Below are 19,256 nucleotides of genomic sequence, written 5' to 3'. Positions count from 1 at the left end.
GTTTTTTTTCAGATCCTCAGAGAGTTCTGTGCCATGAGGTGCCATGTTGACCTTCCAGTGACCAGTATGAGAGAGTGAGAGCGATAACACCAAATTTAACACACCTGCTTCCCATTCACACCTGAGACCTTGTAACACTAACAAGTCACATGACACCGGGGAGGAAAAATGGCTAATTGAGACCAATTTGGACATTTTTACTTAGGGGTGTACTCACTTTTGTTGCCAGCGGTTTAGATATTAATTGCTGTGTGTTAAGTTATTTTGAGTGGACAGCAAATTTACACTGTTATACAAGCTTCTTCAGTGTTGTCACATGAAAAGATAGAATAAAATATTTACAAAAATGTGAGGAGTGTACTCATTTTTGTAAAATACTGTATTTGGACAGAGGGGGGGCTGTGGTAGTGGTATACTTGGACAGAGGGGGTGACTGTGGACGTGGTATACTTGGACAGAGGGGTGGCTGTGGACGTGGTAGACTTGGACAGAGGGGTGGCTGTGGACGTGGTAGACTTGGACAGAGGGGTGGCTGTGGACGTGGTAGACTTGGACAGAGGGGTGGCTGTGGACGTGGTAGACTTGGACAAAGGGGTGGCTGTGGATGTGGTATACTAGGACAGAGGGGTGGCTGGGGATGTGGTATACTAGGACAGAGGGATGGCTGTGGACCTGGTATATTCAGACAGAGGGGTGGCTGTGGACGTGGTATACATGGACAGAGGGGTGGCTGTGGACGTGGTATACATGGACAGAGGGGTGGCTGTGGACGTGGTATACATGGACAGAGGGGTGGCTGTGGACGTGGTATACTTGGACAGAGGGGTGGCTGTGGACGTGGTATACTTGGACAGAGGGGTGGCTGTGGACGTGGTATACTTGGACAGAGGGGTTGCTGTGGACGTGGTATACTTGGACAGAGGGGTGGCTGTGGATGTGGTATACTTGGACAGAGGGGTGGCTGTGGATGTGGTAAACTTGGACAGAGGGGTGGCTGTGGACGTGGTATACTTGGACAGAGGGGTGGCTGTGAACGTGGTATACTTGGAGACAGTTCTCCCCACATGGCTAATGTGTAAGTTAAAGTCTACAGGCTTGGAAAGATCAGTTTGTAAATGGATAGAAAATTGGCTAAAAGATAGAATTCAGAGAGTAGTGGGTAATGATTCTTACTCTGAATGGTCTAAGATTATCAGTGGTGTACCCCAAGGTTCAGTGTTGGGATCCTTACTTTTTAATCTATTCATAAATGATGGGGGGTCTGGGATTTCAGTCTTTGCAGATGACACCAAGCTTTGCAGTGGAATAACTTCCTTATAGGATATCTCCAAGCCGAACTCAATGCACTGTTTCATTGGGCAAATATGTGGCAAATGAGGTTTAATGTTGATAAATGTGCAGTTCTGCACTTGGGGGGGGGGGGAATATGCATGCATCATACATACTAGGGGGGTAGAACTGGGGGAATCAATGGTGGATAAGGATCTGGATGTTCTGGTAGATCCTAAGCTTAATAATAGCATGCAATGCCAAGCTGCGGTTTCCAAAGCAAGCTCCATTTATAAATACATAAGGGGGGGATATGATCACCATGTATAAATACATAAGGGGGGATATGATCACCATGTATAAATACATAAGAGGGGATATGATCATCATGTACAAATACATAAGAGGGGATATGATCACCATGTATAAATACATAAGAGGGGATATGGTCACCATGTATAAATACATAAGGGGAGATATGATCACCATGTATAAATACATAAGAGGGGATATGATCATCATGTATAAATACATACGAGGGGATATGATCACCATGTATAAATACATAAGGGGAGATATGATCACCATGTATAAATTAGGGATGCACCGAAATGAAAATTCTGGGCTGAAACCGAAAATGCAGGATGCCCTTGGCCGAAAACCGAAAATTACTTTTTCCCCCAAATAATTTTAAAATACATAGAAGAGGGGCATACACCAAAAACAGGCAGCGACGTACACCTGTCGCTGCCACCCTGTCACAGTATATGTACTGTGATGGGTTGGCAAGAGGTTAATTTAATTACCAATGGTATTTGTATTATGCAGCATGAGGGGGTTAATGTACTGGCACTGCTGGTCACTGATGCATTAGTGACCAACCAGTGGCAGTTAATTAACCCCTTTGTGCTGCATTAGTGCAACCAGTATCAGTGTTAATTAACACTGGTTGCACTGATACTGGTTGCACTAATGCAGCACAAAGGGGTTAATTAACTGCCACTGGTCGGTCACTAATGCATCAGTGACCAGCAGTGACAATACATTAACCCCCTCATGCTGCATAATACTAATACCAAAAGACGTGCCTCTGGCCGGCGGCCCGCCTCCCTGTGATGTCACTACTACTACAATCTGTACATGAATGAACTGACACACTGGGCAGGAGGGCGGGCGAGCGGCCGCTAATAGCTATAACTATGTGAGCGCTTCACTTCCCTGTCAGAGGAGATACCCGCATGTGTCAGTTCATTCATATACATAGTGGCAGTAGGGACATCACTGAGAGGCGGGCGGCCGGCCAGAGGCGGGACTTTTCAAACCTGCACTGCGCCCTCCTCCTTCCTCACGGCGGCCATTCATTTCTGCATTTTTAACCCATTTTCGGCCGAAATGGGATAGGCCCATTTTCAGCTTAAAATTTCGGTGCATCCCTAGTATAAATACATAAGGGGAGATATGATCACCCTGTATAAATACATAAGTGGGGATATGATCTCCATGTATAAATACATAAGGGGGTATATGATCACCATGTATAAATGCATAAGGGGGGTATGATCACCATGTATAAATACATAAGGGGGGATATCATCACCATGTATAAATACATAAGGGGGGGATATGATCTCCATGTATAAATACATAAGGGGGGATTTTGTCACCATGTATAAATACATAAGGGGGGAGGGATATCATCACCATGTATAAATACATAAGGGGGATATGATCTCCATTAGAGCTGCACGATTCTGGCCAAAATGAGAATCACGATTTTTTAGCTTGGAATAAAGATCACGATTCTCTCACGATTCTCTGTGTAACAAAAAAAAATTGGGATAACTTTACTGTTACGTTTTTTTTTTATTCATTAAAGTCTATTAATTGCGTTTGAAAGACTGCTGCGCAAATACAGTGTGACATAAAATATTACAACAATCGCCATTTTATTCTGTAGGGTCTCTGCTAAAAAAAATATATAAAATGTTTGGGGGTTCTAAGTACTTTTCTAGCAAAAAAAAATTATTTTAACTTGCAAGCAACAAGTGTCAGAAAAAGGTCCAGTCTTTAAGAGGTTAAACTTCCTTTCTCCCTGGCAGAGGGAAGGAAAAGATACAATGTAATCATTTTTGTTTATAGTTACTGGGAGACTATGCTGATAGGCGTTTGCCGGGAGGCTTTTTTTTTTTTCCACAGCTGTTCTCTCTGCTATGCAGCTATGCAAAGAATCGAGCATATTTCAGGTTTAGATCATCAGGGGGGGGTGAATCGAGATCGCGATTTTCATACGATTAATCGTGCAGCTCTAATCTCCATGTATAAATACATAAGGGGGAGATATGATCACCATGTATAAATACATAAGGGGGATATGATCACCATGTATAAATACATAAGGGGTCCAACTAATGAACTTGGTGTATAATTTTTCACCAAAGGTCATTACAGAGAAGAAGGGGGCACTCTTTACTTCTGGAGGAAAAAAGATTTAATCTCCAAATTCAGAAAGGCTTCTTCATGTAACAGCTGTAAAAATGTAGAATAGACTCCCTCAAGAGCCGGTTCTGTCCAACTCAGTAGATTGCTTTTTCAAGAAAATCCTGGATTCTTTCCTAAATGTACATAATATAACAGGATACTAATATTGTATAGTAAAGCTGATCCAGGGAATATCTAATTGCCTGTTGTTTTATCAGGAAGGATTTTTTTACCCTCCTGTAGCAGATTGGATCATACTTTATTGGGATTTTTTTCCTTCCTCTGGATCATCGGTGGGGATAGGATTGGGTATATGGAGGTTTTCTATGTGTGTGTTTTTTTTTTTCTATATTGGTGGAACTGGATGGACTTTTTTTCAACCAGATTACCTGTATTTATGTGACTGGTTGGTGACTGTATCATTGTGTGTGTCAGGTTCCTATAAGGTGTCAGGATGTCACTGTCTATTTCTCCATGGAGGACTGGGAGTATTTAGAAGGACAGAAGGATCTCTACAAGGACGTCATGATGGAGAATCAGCCGCTCCTCACATCACCGGGTAAGAGGAGACTTTATTGTAAAGGAGAGAGCAGTACGGAGGCTCCACCTAGATCCCCCATCATCTGATAAACACATAGAAACAATGTATTCAGTCAGTGTGTGTGTTTCCTACAGATGGATCCAGTAATAGGAACCCACCAGAGAGATGTCCCCGTCCTCTGTATTCCGGGGATTCCACACAGGAAGATCACACCATCCCTCCCCATCATCAGGTAGATGAGGAACAATCACTGATAGGATCACTAAGATCTGTACATTATCTGCATTGTTACAATTGATATCATTTTTATTCTATATTTAGAAGGGAAACCTGAGAGATTCTAAAGTTGAAGTTAAGGAAGAGATAAAAGAGGAGGATGATGAGGATGTGGTGATGGAGGAGTCAGAGTTTCTAAAAGAACACAAAGATCTGTACCAGGACACCATGACGGAGTTATCCAGCTACAGAAACCCACCAGAGAGATGTCCCCATCCTCTGTATTCCCGGGATTCCACACAAGAAGGTCACACCATCCCTCAATGTTACAAGGTTGGTGGGGCGGAGAATCGTAGAACATGGACAAAGGAGACAAAGTGTGGATTTTGTATGTGAGCTTATATTTTAAAGATTATGTTTTCTCTTATTTTTCTTTTGTATTTAGAGCGGAGACCCAATCGATATAGAATTTGAGGTTAAAGCAGAAGAAGAAGAGACATATGTGAGGGATGATCAGCAGTCTATGAAGGATGATGGAATAACGGGGACATTTATAGAGGAGGACACTCCTACAGAGATCAGCACAGGTGGGTAATTAACACTAAATACATTCCTCCACCCATACTGCTTACTGATTGGCCCAGAGTAGGGCAGAAACTGGGTGATATCAGCCTGTAATCCCCTGTTCACTTTCCTGAGCTGTGTTCCCCATCCTGTATTTCTCTCGGAAAAATCTTCCTTCTCTGTGCTGCAGACACAATTTATGTATCTCGACTGGATTTATGGAGATTCTGGGGTTCAGCTGGCAGCAAAATGTTGATTTTTACCATAGACGTTACTAAACCTAGGCAACAAGGAAACATTTAAACTTTCACTAAATACTAATAATATGAGTCATGACCATTACACTGTATAATTTATACTTCATGTTACATACTACTGACCCCTGCACTATATACTCTATGTTGTACATTACATACTCCTGACCCCTGCACTATATACTCTATGTTGTACATTACATACTCCTGACGCCTGCACTATATACTCTATGTTGTACATTACATCATTCTGATACTATATAGTCCTATCTGTTGTATCTTATACAATATGTTGTACATTACATAGTCATGACTTCTGCTCTCTCCCCTCTACCCACTGCTATATATACACATAATATGGATTCTCTCTAGTTTCACCCATTTTCTACCAGCTGGACATTTTATATCTGATGATCTGATTAGAGCACAGACTTTTACATGTTGATAATAATGTGATAACATCCTCAAACTTTGCAACCTTAAACAGAAAATAATAATGGGGAGTCAATAATCCAATGATGGTGGTCTTCAGGATCAGTCTGGTCTTCACTTTGGTTGTTCTCCCCCCATCCTCACTCTCTGACTAAGGTCCATCAATAAAGAAATTAACTGGTAGGAGATCAGAGGACCCATTTACTAGTTACCTTGGAATTGTAAGATCCCTTAAGAGACAAAGCTGCCTGATGTGGGCGGAGTCCTGGTTTAGGGGAACCAATCTGCTCATGTCTAGTAATAATCTTTTTATTTCTATTTTAGTAGATGGACGGGAGATGAGGAAAACCTCAGAGGATTGTCTCACTTTGTCTCCAGGCTGTAAAGTAGAAGATGAGGACATCACACAGTATAGTCCAGGAGAAAACCCGGCTACCTCAAATATCCATCCAGCACTACACAGTGTAGATGGACCATCATATTCCTCTTATTCTGAGGAACCTCAGACTGTGAGGGACAGTGCCGGACCATCGTATTCCTCTTATCCTGAGGAACCTCAGACTGTGAGGGACGGTGCTGTTCTTCCGACAGATAAGAGGTTTTCCTGTTCTGAGTGCGGGAAGTGTTTTAGTTTCAAATCCTATCTTAATGTACATAAAAGATCTCACACAGGTGAGAAGCCGTATTGCTGCTCCGAGTGCGGGAAATGTTTTGTGGTAAAAACAAAACTTGTCACACATCAGAGGTCCCACACAGGGGAGAAGCCATTTTCCTGTCCTGAGTGCAGGAAATGTTTTTCAGATAAATCCAATCTTTGCAGACATCAGAGATTTCACATGTGTGAAAAGACATATTCCTGTCCCGAGTGCGGGAAATCTTTTTCACAGATGGCCCGCCTTTACACACATCAGAGATCTCACACAGAAGACGACAAGCCATTTTCCTGTTCTGAGTGCGGGGAATTTTTTTCAAGGAAGTCCAGTCTTAATATCCATCAGAGAATTCACACAGGTGAAAAGCCGCATTCCTGTCCTGAGTGTGGGAAATGTTTTTCATACAAGCCTCATCTTTACACACATCAGAGATCTCACACGGGGGAGAAGCCTTATTCCTGTCCTGAGTGCGGGAAATGTTTTTCAAGGAAGTCCAATCTTTACACACACCAGAGGTCTCACACAGGGGAGAAGCCGTATTCCTTTCCTGTGTGAGGGAACTGTTACTCACTGAAGTCCTGTCTTCCTGTACATCAGGGATCCCACACAACCCTTAAGGTGTATTAGTGCCTTGAGTATGGGAAATGTCTCTCAAACATGGAAGAAGCAAAACCTGATATACACCTCAGATATAGTTACATAGGGCCCAATTCACTATAACGCCTCACTGGCGTACGTGCGTACTTTTAGTTTCTACGGCGAAACCGCCGTAGATATACTCCTACACTGAATTCAGTATAGCGTGCGTGAAAACGTAATTGCAGAAGCAAATTCACTATCGGCAATATCCGTCAGCGAGTGAGTAAATTAATAGTTGTACTAAAAGTACCACCATTGCTCATGGAAATAATGTTTCAAGCATGATAGCATAGTTGAAACGGTTCTTAAAGATGTGGTATAATGTTTGGACATGATCTGCTTTGAAACAAAATCAAAAATTGATGTGTAAAAAGAAATCTCAATGAAAGTGTGAAAAGTAAAAAATTCTCCCACAGCATACGACCATGAAGCAGCACATGTGCGCATTCTCAGACCTTGAAAATAGTTTCAAGCCTATGCCTTGGCAATCGTAACCCGCCGTTATAGTGAATTAGGGAATTCCCGACTAGGAGCAGGTCGTAAAAAATAGGCGCAAGTGTCATCCATTGATTCAAATTCTACAACTCTGTTATTTACACAAAAGCATACATTTTAATTGTGGTATAAATTGTTGAATTATTAAAGATAATTGTGTTTGCTGGCTTTTTATTTTGCTTCTTATTCCTTTTTATGTTAAACAATGTTAGTAAGCTGCAATTCTTTCATGTGTTTTTTGCAACAGATATTATTCTCTCTTGCCGCTCTCTCTCTATGTGTATGTGTATATATATATATATATATATATATATATATATATATATATATATCTAGACAGTGCCTTGCGAAAGTTGGATGGATGGAGCCAAATACAGGACCATTCTGGAAGAAAACCTGATGGAGTCTGCAAAAGACCTGAAACTGGGACAGAGATTTGTCTTCCAACAAGACAATGATCCAAAACATAAAGCAAAATCTACAATGGAATGGTTCACAAATAAACATATCCAGGTGTTCAAATGGCCAAGTCAAAGTCCAGACCTGAATCCAATCGAGAATCTGTGGAAAGAACTGAAAACTGCTGTTCACAAACGCTCTCCATCCAACCTCACTGAGCTCGAGCTGTTTTGCAAAACTGATAGCGACATACCCCAAGCTGTAATCACAGCAAAAGGTGGCGCTACAAAGTATTAACTTAAGGGGGCTGAATAATTTTGCACGCCCAATTTTTCAGTTTTTTATTTGTTAAAAAAGTTTGAAATATCCAATAAATTTTGTTCCACATCATGATTGTGTCCCACTTGTTGTTGATTCTTCACAAAAAATTATAGTTTTATATCTTTATGTTTGAAGGCTGAAATGTGGCAAAAGGTCAAAAAGTTCAAGGGGGCTGAATACTTTCACAAGGCACTGTAGCAAAAACATTAGTTGTGGCCAAATCAACTGTTTGAAACATTTTTAAAAAGAAAGAATGCACCGGTGAGCTTAGCAACACCAAAAGACCCGGAAGATCACGGAAAACAACTGAAGATGACTGAAGAATTCTTTCCCTGGTGAAGAAAACACCCTTCACAACAGTTGGCCAGATCAAGAACACTCTCCAGGAGGTAGGTGTATGTGTGTCAAAGTCAACAATCAAGAGAAGAATACAGAGGGTTCACCACAAGATGTAAACCATTGGTGAGCCTCAAAAACAGGAAGGCCAGATTAGAGTTTGCCAAACAACATCTAAAAAAGCCTTCACAGTTCTGGAACAACATCCTATGGACAGATGAGACCAAGATCAACTTGTACCAGAGTGATGGGAAGAGAAGAGTATGGAAAAGGAAAGGAACTGCTCATGATCCAAAGCATACCACCTCATCAGTGAAGCATGGTGGTGGTAGTGTCATGGCGTGGGCATGTATGGCTGCCAATGGAACTGGTTCTCTTGTATTTATTGATGATGTGACTGCTGACAAAAGCAGCAGGATGAATTCTCAAGTGTTTCAGGCAATATTATCTGCTCATATTCAGCCAAATGCTTCAGAACTCATTGGATGGCGCTTCACAGTGCAGATTAGGGCTGCACGATATTGAAAAAAAATCACATTGCGATATTTTTTTTCCCAACGATATATATTGCAATATTTTTTTGCGGCGGATCCTCTTCATCGCGCATTTTTAGTAGTGATGAATGTTGGCTGTGACTGAGCGGTGAGCGCCGTTAGCAGTGGCACAACAAACTAATGACGTGTGACTGTGCAGGCACGCGGAACGTGCAGCCTTCTGACCATACAGGGTTAATGTAGGGCAGTACTGCAGCCTTCTGATTGTACCATACAGGGTTAATGTTACTGTAGGAAAGTAGTGCAGCCTTCTGATTGTACCATACAGGGTTAATGTTACTGTAGGGAAGTAGTGTAGCCTTCTGATTGTACCATACAGGGTTAATGTTACTGTAGGGAAGTTGTGCAGCCTTCTGATTGTACCATACAGGCCAGGTTTAATGTTACTGTAGGGAAGTAGTGCAGCCTTCTGATTGTACCATACAGGGTTAATGTTACTGTAGGGAAGTAGTGCAGCCTTCTGATTGTATCATACAGGCCAGGGTTAATGTTAATTTAGGGAACTGGGAAGTATCACAGCAGGTTAAGAAGACAGTGTGGTGGAAGGCAGAGAAGTCGGGACTCATAGTGAGTAGAAGAACACAGCCTAACATCCGTCCCCTGACATGTTCAGTCTGCCCTAGAGCTAGTTCTCCTGACTGAGCGGTGAGTGCCGTGAGCAGCGGCACAGCAGACCAATCACGTCGTGAGTAGCGGCACAGCGAACCAATCACGTGTGCAGGCACGCGTGATTGGTTCCCTGTGCCGCTGCTCACGGTGCACTGCTCACCGCTCAGTCAGGAGAACTAGCTGCAGGGCAGACTTCTACTCACTGTGAGTCCCGACTTCTCTGCCTTCCACACTGTCTTCCATCGCATGTTCTGGCGATGTGACTATCGCCCACGCTCACAGCACGATGTTGATGTAAAAATCGAATATCTTTTAGCCCTAGTGCAGATGGACAATGACACGAAGCATACTGCGAAAGCAACCAAAGAAAGGGAAAGAAGTGGAATGTTATGCAATGGCCAAGTCATTCACCTGACCTGAATCCGATTGAGCATGCATTTCACAGGCAGTGGCTGAGTGACAGACAACAGAGGGTTGTAGTCAATGGAGAACATTCAGAACAAGGTCATGTTACCAGTGGGGTACCTCAGGGATCTGTACTGGGACCAATTTTGTTTAATATCTTCATAAGTGATATTGCAAAAGGCCTCGATGGTAAGGTTTGTCTTTTTGCTGATGACACAAAGATATGTAACAGGGTTGATGTTCCTGGAGGGAAACGCCAAATGGAAAAGGATTTAGGAAAACTAGAAGAATGGTCAGAACTCTGGCAACTGAAATTTAATGTGGATAAGTGCAAGATAATGCACCTGGAGCGTAAAAACCCAAGGGCAGAATATAGAATATTTGACACAGTTCTGACCTCAGTATCTGAGGAAAGGGATTTAGGAGTAATTATTTCAGAAGACTTAAAGGTGGGAAGACAATGTAATAGAGCAGCACGAAATGCCAGCAGAATGCTTGGATGTATAGGGAGAGGTATAAGCAGTAGAAAGAGAGAAGTGCTTATGCCGCTGTACAGAACACTGGTGAGACCTTACTTGGAGTATTGTGCGCAGTACTGGAGGCCATATCTCCAGAAGGATATAGATACTCTAGAGAGAGTTCAGAGAAGAGCTACTAAACTAGTACATGGATTGCAGGAAAAAACTTACCAGGAAAGGTTAAAGGACCTTAACATGTATAGCTTGGAAGAAAGAAGAGACAGAGGGGATATGATAGAAACTTTTAAATACATAAAGGGAATCAACTCGGTAAAGGAGGAGAGTATATTTAAAAGAAGAAAAACTACCACAAGAGGACACAATTTTAAATTAGAGGGGCAAAGGTTTAAAAGTAATATGAGGAAGTATTACTTTACTGAGAGAGTAGTGGATGCATGGAATAATCTTCCTGCAGAAGTGGTAGCTGCAAATACAGTGAAGGAGTTTAAGCATGCATGGGACAGGCATAAGGCTATCCTTCATATAAGATAGGGCCAGGGACTATTCATAGGATTCAGATATATTGGGCAGACTAGATGGGCCAAATGGTTCTTACCTGCCGACACATTCTATGTTTCTATGTTTCACTTTCTGAAGACAAAATGCCCCAAGAACAAGCAGGAACTGAAGACAGTTGCAGTAGAGGCCTGGCAGAGCATCACCAGGGATGAAACCCAGCGTCTGGTGATGTCTATGCATTCCAGACTTCAGGCTGTAATAGACTGCAAAGGATTTGCAACCAAGTATTAAAAAGTGAAAGTTTGATTTATGATTGTTAATCTGTCCCATTACTTTTGACCTCTAAAAAGTGGGAGGCACATATACAAACTGTATATATTAATTCCTACACTGTTCACCTGAATTGGATGTAAATACCCTCAAATTAAAGCTGAAAGTCAGCAGTTAAAGCACATCTTGTTCTTTAATCCATTGTGGTGGTGTATAGAGCCAAAAAGATTAGAATTGTGTCGAAGTCCCAATATTTATGGACCTGACTGTAGCACCTCCTTCAACAGGAACAGGAAACGCATCACCAAGTACACTTTAAAAGGAAATCCCTCTGCAGAATTGGTCAGTTTTAAAAAGAGAAACAAAGGACAAATCCTAAACAAAACATCATAAAATAAGCGTGCATATCTCAGCCTATTAACATATTCATTACGAAGTGTAAAATACACAAATCTTGACTTCTGTTCAAGATGTATACTTTGTATTGGTGAATTATTTTAATAAAATGTATTTAAAAAACAAAAACAAAACAAGAGTGGGGATCAGGCTGTCCTGGAAGACTCATGGAAACAGAGTTGCCGGTAAGTCTTTTTTTTTTTTTTTTTCCATAAAGATTTTTATTTAGAAAAAAAAATTGTAACATATACAGAATCTGAACATTAATTGTATAACAACAATTAATTATGCAAAGTTAAGTTGTAGGTAAGAGTCAATTGACAATGCATAAACCTTTAATATAATGGTCCAGTCCTGATATATTCTACAAGTTTGTATAACCAATAATTTGAAGCAACATGAAAATAAACGAAAAAATCGGTTCAGGATTTCTTCTTTACTGTATATGAGTATGGTGGAGGTATAGACCATAGTCAATAGTTCCCAAGAGGTGAATGAGCGTAGAGGAGTCAGTATTGGTGTGGGTCAGGTCTATTGTTGGTGTGTGACTCATAATAGATCGGGCTTATATGGGGCACGGTGAAATTATGATGTGTATGCATAATGGTCTTTTGGAGATGGCTTAGTCGAGAGAGTTGGGGAGGGGAGAAAAGAAAAGAGGAAAAAAAAAAGGGGGGGGTGATTGTCTCTTACATACAGTGGGTATGGAAAGTATTCAGAGCCCCTTAAATTTTCCACTCTTTGTTATATTGCAGCCATTTGCTAAAATCATTTAGGTTCATTCTTCTTCCTCATGAATGTACACATAGCACCCCATACTGACAGAAAAACACAGAATTGTTGACTTTTTTCCAATCAGCTGGCACCATACCCATCTGTAGACTATCCATAAAGATCAAGAACAATGGTCTGGCTAGCATCTGGCTGAGTTCTTGAAGAACCCTCGGGTGCAAGCCATCCGGTCCCGGTGATTTATTTATGTTAAGTTTTTCAAGTTTAGCTCTAAGTCTATCTTCTGTTAACCATGGGGGTGCTTCCTGAGGTGTATTATTTATTTTAACATAACAAGCTGGGTTACTTTAGCCCCCCAATTCTTTTGTGAAAAATGAAGAGAATAATTTATTTAGCACTTTCACCTTCTCTCTGTCCTCTGTGGCCAGATTCTCTTCATCGTCTTTTAAGGGGCCAATGTGTTCTGGTCTCGCTTTCTTACTATTTATATACTTAAAGAATTTCTTGGTTTTTTTTTTTACTCTCTTCTGTTTTTCTTTCGTGTTCTATTTTAGCCTCCTTGATTTGGCCTTTACATTTCTTATTGCACGCTTTGTAATGCTTGAATGCTGCCAATGACCCCTCATCCTTGTAATTTTTGGAGGCCTTTTCTTTAGTTTTAATATGCATTTTTAATGTTGGAGGGTTTATTTTTGCTCTTTTAAACGTATTCCCTTTTGGGATGCACTGGCCTATCCCTTTATTTAGTATGTTCTTGAAGCACTCCCATTTTTCCTCCATGTTCTTTATTCCCAGGGTTCTATCCCATTTTATATTGTCTATCAAAGAGTGTAGTTTAGGGAAGTCGGCTCTTTTGAAATTCAGTGTCCTTATATTACCCTTGTGTTTCCTACTTCTATGATTTATACTGAAACTGATTGACCTATGGTCACTGTTTCCGAAGTTGCCCCGTATTTCTATATCCGAGATCAGGTCAGTATTGTTGGTAATCAGTAGGTCTAGTACCGCATTGTTTCTTGTCAGTGCGTTCACCATCTGACGCATGAAATTGTCCTGCAAAACTTTTAGGAACTGTCGAGCCTTGGATGAATGCGCGGTTCCTTCTGCCCAATCTACAAAGTATATCTGGATAGTTAAAGTCCCCCATTTTCCATGCTTGCTGCCATTCCAAGCTGTGATAGGAGGTCTGCCTCCCCCTTCTCCCTCTGGTTTGGGGGGCCTATAGCATACGCCCAATAATACTTTCCCCATAGTGCCACCCCTTTGAAGTTCTACCCACAGGGATTCTACCTCCTCCTTTGCTCCATTTGTGATGTCATCCCTCCATTTTACCTTTACACTGTTCTTAATATACAGACATACCCCTCCCCCTTTTCTTCCTTCTCTATCTCTGCGATATCGGGAATACCCCTGAATGGTCGCCAGCCAATCATGAGAGCTGTCAAACCAAGTCTCTGCAATCCCCACAAAATTTAAATCCTCCTCATACATTAGCAGCTCCAGCTCTCCCATCTTGTTGGCCAGGCTTCTAGCATTGCTATACAAACCTTGTAATTTTGTCCAGTTGCATACTATATCCTACCGCTAGTGTCCGCATTACTGCCCGTTGAACCTTGCTCCCCGCTAGCTACTTCTACATCTGTACCCTCCCCCCCATCACCTAGTTTAAAAGCCCCTCTAACTTGTTGGTATCTTCTCTCCCAGTACGCTTGCACTCTCCCCATTTAGGTGAAAACCGTCCCTACCAAAGAGCCGGTAGCCGACTGAAAAGTCGGCTCAGTTCTCCAGGAACTTGAAACCCTCCTTACTACACCAGCTCCTCAGCCACTTGTTAACTTCCCTAATCTCCCGCTGCCTCTTGGGCGTGGCTTGAGGTACAGGTAGTATTTCTGAAAATACTACCTTGGAGGTCCTACTCATCAACTTAGCTTCTAAGTCCCTGAAATTGTTTTTTAGGACTCTCCATCTCTGTCTGAAATTGTCATTGTTACCCACGTGTACCATGACAGCTGGGTCTTCCCCAGCCCCACCCATTAATCTGTCCACCAGATCCGTGATGTGCCGAACCCGAGCGCCCGGTAAACAACAGACCGTTTGGCACTTACGGTCCTTTTGAGATTGCCCTTTCTGTCCTAATAATTGAGTCCCCTACCACCAGATCCTGTCTTTCCTTACCCTTGTTCCCGCCCTCACTGGAGGAGTTCAACCCCTGGCAGCTAGGGGCGTCGCTCTGCTTCAGCAATGCTGGCCCATGACTGGGTTCCCCAACATCACGCAACAGGGCACATTTATTGGGATGCTCCAGCCCAGGACTGGCCTCCTTGCCTCGTTCCTTTCTACCCTTCCCAACTGTCACCCAGCTACTCTGCTCTGATGCCTGCACCCTTGTATCTCTGCCTGCCTCTGTGCTGGCCCCTGCCGGCATCTGACGGGTACATTCCCAGCTCTTCTTCAGCATGGACATTCTTCTCAGTGTTGCCAGTTGCTTCCCTAGATTCAGGACTTGAGCTTCCAAGGAAACAACGTGCTCACATTTTGTGCAGCTGTATTTGCCCTCGATCACCTGATGTAAACCGAGTCACATCTCCACACCTGCCGGGCATTGAACCCACTAATCTAATCTAATGGGGATTTTGAAATTTTAACTTTGTCCTGTGTAGCTGTTTTCTAGCTTCCTCACTCTAATTTCTCACTCAGGTACTTTACAACACTCTGGAACTCACACAGAGGTACTTTACAAAGCTCCCGTACTCACACTCCGATACTCACGTACTCTGGTACTCCCACTCAGGTACTTCGGTACTTCTCTCCCCAACAGAGTTGCTGGTAAGTCTAACTTCGGTTTTCCCAAATTGTCTTCCAGGACAGCCCATGAGCTGATAACAAGAACTTACTAGATTACGGAGGGTCATTAAAAGCCCAAAGACCTTTACCACCCTCAGGATTACTATAAATATCATAGATACAGTGGACCCACTTCTCAATAGAGAGAAAAACTAAGGTAGGGGACCTGGTTGCAAGGAAAACTGTAAGCCATATCAGCAAAAAAAGCTCAAAGTTACATAGCACTGATTTCAAAATATCAATATATGTAATAAAAGAGCCAGCTCGAGTCATTGGTCAATTAAGGACAGATGAAAGCCCTTAAAGCCTGTGTGGCCAAAGAAACAGGGTTATTGAAGAAAACTGTAGGTAAACCCTGACAGCAAAGTGGAAAAAAACTAGCCCCAACAAACTCTACATGGAAGAACTAGGTCTGAACTTATGGTGGAGATACAAAAACACCACCTACATAGAATATGAACACATAAGAATCTGTTAAAAAAGCATACGTCTGCTGACTTTCCACCACCGACATACTTGTATAGGAATGTGAAAAAGTTCAGTGCCTTGAGACATAATTTATCCTTCAGGTACCCATGTTAATCTCCACTGTGTTACAAGCCACCAGCTATATACAACATATTTGTTATATGGAGACAACGCTGATACCTCCAGTCGGAGGAAACACAAAAACTGACCAGTTTAGCAGAGGGACTTTGTTTAGAAGTGTACTTGGTGATGTGTTTTCTGTTCCTGTTGGAGGAGGTGCTTTATCTCTCATAGGTCATCCTTGAAGACGACTTGGGGGAGTTGTGTAAGAGAATATGGAGGAGACATAAGGAGGAGATCCAGGAATCAGGATAAATGTCAGGACAAGCAACAGACGAGCGCATCCAAGAGATGAAGCCGGGGTCACTACACAGAGAATCAATCCAAGGAAACAGGCAGGATGAGGAATAGCAAGAAGGAGCTCAGAGACAAATGAGAATATTGCTCAGGCAATGGGAGATTATCTCAGCATGACTTACATAATGAAGGAGATGAGGGGAAGGGGAGGAAGTCACATAAGGTGACCATAGATACATGGAAATTCAGCTGCTTCAGCAGGGATCGGTCACATTTCCATCCATGTGTGGTCACTGCCAGATAAAAGTCATTCGATCAGCAGCTGCAGCCAATAGCTTCATCACTGATCTGTGTATTCTGAGAGCAGGGGAGCGCCACCCATTGTCAGAATACAATAGTGCAGCCAATGGCTTCATCACTGATCTGTGTATTCTGAGAGTGGAGGAGTGCCCCCCAATGTCAGAATACAATAGTGCAGCCCGAAGGATTCGCCCATCCCCCTCCAATGTGTGGATGGGGGAATCACTTCAGTTTTTTTCACTCAGCACACTGGCTGAACGATAAAACTGAACCATGTATGGCCAGCTTTGGGAGCAAGATATATTATTCATCAACTGATCCCCTGAAGGGGTTAATCTAGGTTTCCACACTATATATGTGTGTATCATCATCTGCTGAAGATAAAAGACATCACAGTGACTATGGAGGAAGAGGACGGACATGACGGGGGGTTACTGGGTGTAAACAGAAAGATCTTATTACCACCTCTGCTGCCACTTCTCCTCTCACCCAGAACCTCCTGTCTGTATTCCATAGAGACTTCCTGTCTGGGTAAAAGTGAGATCCCCACCTTATGGAGGTCAGAGGAACCGCAGCCCTGAGAAATGCCTCATAGTGTGAACACGGCCTTGTGCTGTGTGTGTATGTACTGTATATCCTTATACATGGGTTATCTCCACTCCCACCAGGGTGGATAGAAATATATTACTGCTTGGGGGGACACATTTTGGCACCTTTGATTTTGCAGTAAAATTGATTGCAGATTTAGTCATGTAGAACATCTGTTATATGGATACAAAGAACTCCAGCCAAGAATAAAGGGTGGAAATGGCTCCGGATCCACAGATTTGGGCAATTATGTCACCAATATAAATTGAAAAAAGCCTGCGCTATGTGTAACAACTCAAATACCTACAAAAATAACTTCTACCAGACTCCTGCTGTAACAAAGGTAAGTATGCCCTTTATCAGCTGGGAGAGCATTATATCCTATTGTGTGTTCACATAAATTATCACAAATACACTTAAATATGTGGATACATTCATATATAGAGTTCTAGGGGCTCAAAATAATATTCTCTGCAGATCTACTGCTTCCACCTTTACACCTACTTCATTCATTTTATCGTGTTTATCAATGAAAAAAGTAAACTGATCTATATGCAAATTCATATACAGTACAACATAAGTGCTTTGTGCTCAAGATTCTGTTCCCTGCAGGTCCTCTGCTTCCATTTTGCACATACTTTTTTAATCTCGTATTTTCTGCTATATTAAATAAACTAAAAACCTGTTCATGTAAATGTAGCACCCTACAAGGTAGGTGCTAGCGAAAGTGTAGTAGGCTTTGACTGCTTATCAGCAGGGCCATGATTTTCAGTTAGGTTGTCATGGTTCCCAGGTGGGGCTGTTGAGACTGGGGAATCTCCCCACTGTGCTCAATGAGGGCTCTCATAGGGCAGAGGAGGAAACCCGGCCAATGGCACACCCAGGCTTGTATCTACCCCAGAAAGGCAGGATCTGCCGCACAGCATTCAGGGAGGGGGTATAAGTTTGAGGGGAGCACATGACGCAGCGTCTTTGGCAGGAAGCAGAGTCCCAGGAGGAAGGGTATGGCTGTCTCTCCTCCTGTCAAGAGGAATCGGGTGTCCCAGGCGGCTTGCCTGAGGAGACAGTGGGCTGAGCTGAGCTGCAGAGAGGATCCGGTGTGCTGAGGACCAGCGGAGCTGAGAGGGGTCGAGTTTCAGGAAAGCATTCCCAGTCGTGAGTATTGCAAACTGCCCCTGGGGGTCTGCCTAGTGAGAGGGGACCACTCCTGAGAAGGTCAGAGGGATCTGGGAGCTAGCTAGCCGGTGCAGGAAGAGAAAAAGGGGGTCCCAGTGTTGACCATGAAGAGTAAAGGGGGTGCCAGTGGTTGGGCCCTGAAGTATTTAGTTTACAGTGGAAGTGTACAGTGGAAGTGTACAGCGCTGAGAGTTGCAGCGGCAGCAGTGTTACTAAAGGCTAACTCAGTCAGGAAGGACTGGAGGGAGCAGTGTCAATGTCTTTTGAGCTAACCAGAGTATCAGAAGTAAGTCTTCAGTACAGCACAAGCAGTGATTTCAAGCGCCAGCAGGCGTTGGTCGGCATTCAGCCGGCGTCAAGTCAGCGCTGAAAGACATTTTCACAAAGTGTCCCAATTTGTACCTAGTTGAGCCAGAGGAGTATCCCACTCATTCCCTTCTCCCATCCCCAATATCAAATAAACAAAACAAAGATGCTGGACTGTTCTTTGACTCAGATCTCACACTTGGGTATTCAGCTTAAATGTGCTGTTAAGGCCCGTACACACGTAGCGATTGTCGGCCGTAAATATTCGGCCACCGTCCAATCGGCCGATTGTCGGCTTGTTAGTATGATGCTTCCGACAACCGACTGCGACTTTTCGGCCAACCAGAATCTGGCGTGCAGACTTTAAAATTTTTGTTGGCCGTCACCAGAACGGCCGATTGTTCGCCAGTCAGTACAGAATTCGGCCGACAAACAGCAGATTAGCAAGACTGGGCATGCTCAGAGAAGAAAAAACACACGGAAAGTTAACCATCACATGACATCACTTCTGCAGTCGGCTGTTGTTGGCCGACAAAATTCATGTGCAGTCTTTAGCACTTTTTAACCAACAGGACAGCACCGGACAAAAGACGGCCGATCGTTCGGCCGACAATCAGTACGTGTGTACGGGGCTTTAGTGTTACCGGTGACCATGGCAGACCCACATCAGGCCCAAT

The 19,256-nt window shown here is 42.9% G+C and overlaps 2 protein-coding genes across 2 annotated transcripts in view; both read left to right on the top strand.

Moving 5' to 3' along the window:
* The window catches only part of LOC309550289 (uncharacterized protein), a 436,279-nt gene that overhangs the window by 31,817 nt on the left and 385,206 nt on the right, over window positions 1-19,256 (top strand). The gene's annotated exons all lie outside the window — the stretch shown is intronic.
* The window catches only part of LOC309550016 (uncharacterized protein), a gene marked incomplete at its 5' end in the record, with an annotated part of 165,495 nt that overhangs the window by 8,799 nt on the left and 137,440 nt on the right, over window positions 1-19,256 (top strand). Inside the window, one exon of the mRNA XM_082250488.1 lies at window positions 6,315-6,619. Within this exon, the coding sequence (XP_082106614.1) occupies window positions 6,315-6,619 (305 nt within the window). The remainder of the gene's footprint in view (window positions 1-6,314; window positions 6,620-19,256) is intronic.

Source organism: Pelophylax lessonae (assembly GCF_965119305.1).
Source record: "Pelophylax lessonae genome assembly, chromosome: 3".
In the NCBI taxonomy this organism is placed as follows: domain Eukaryota; kingdom Metazoa; phylum Chordata; class Amphibia; order Anura; family Ranidae; genus Pelophylax; species Pelophylax lessonae.
Note: the sequence above shows the minus strand (reverse complement) of the source record. Positions and strands in the feature narration are given on the sequence as shown.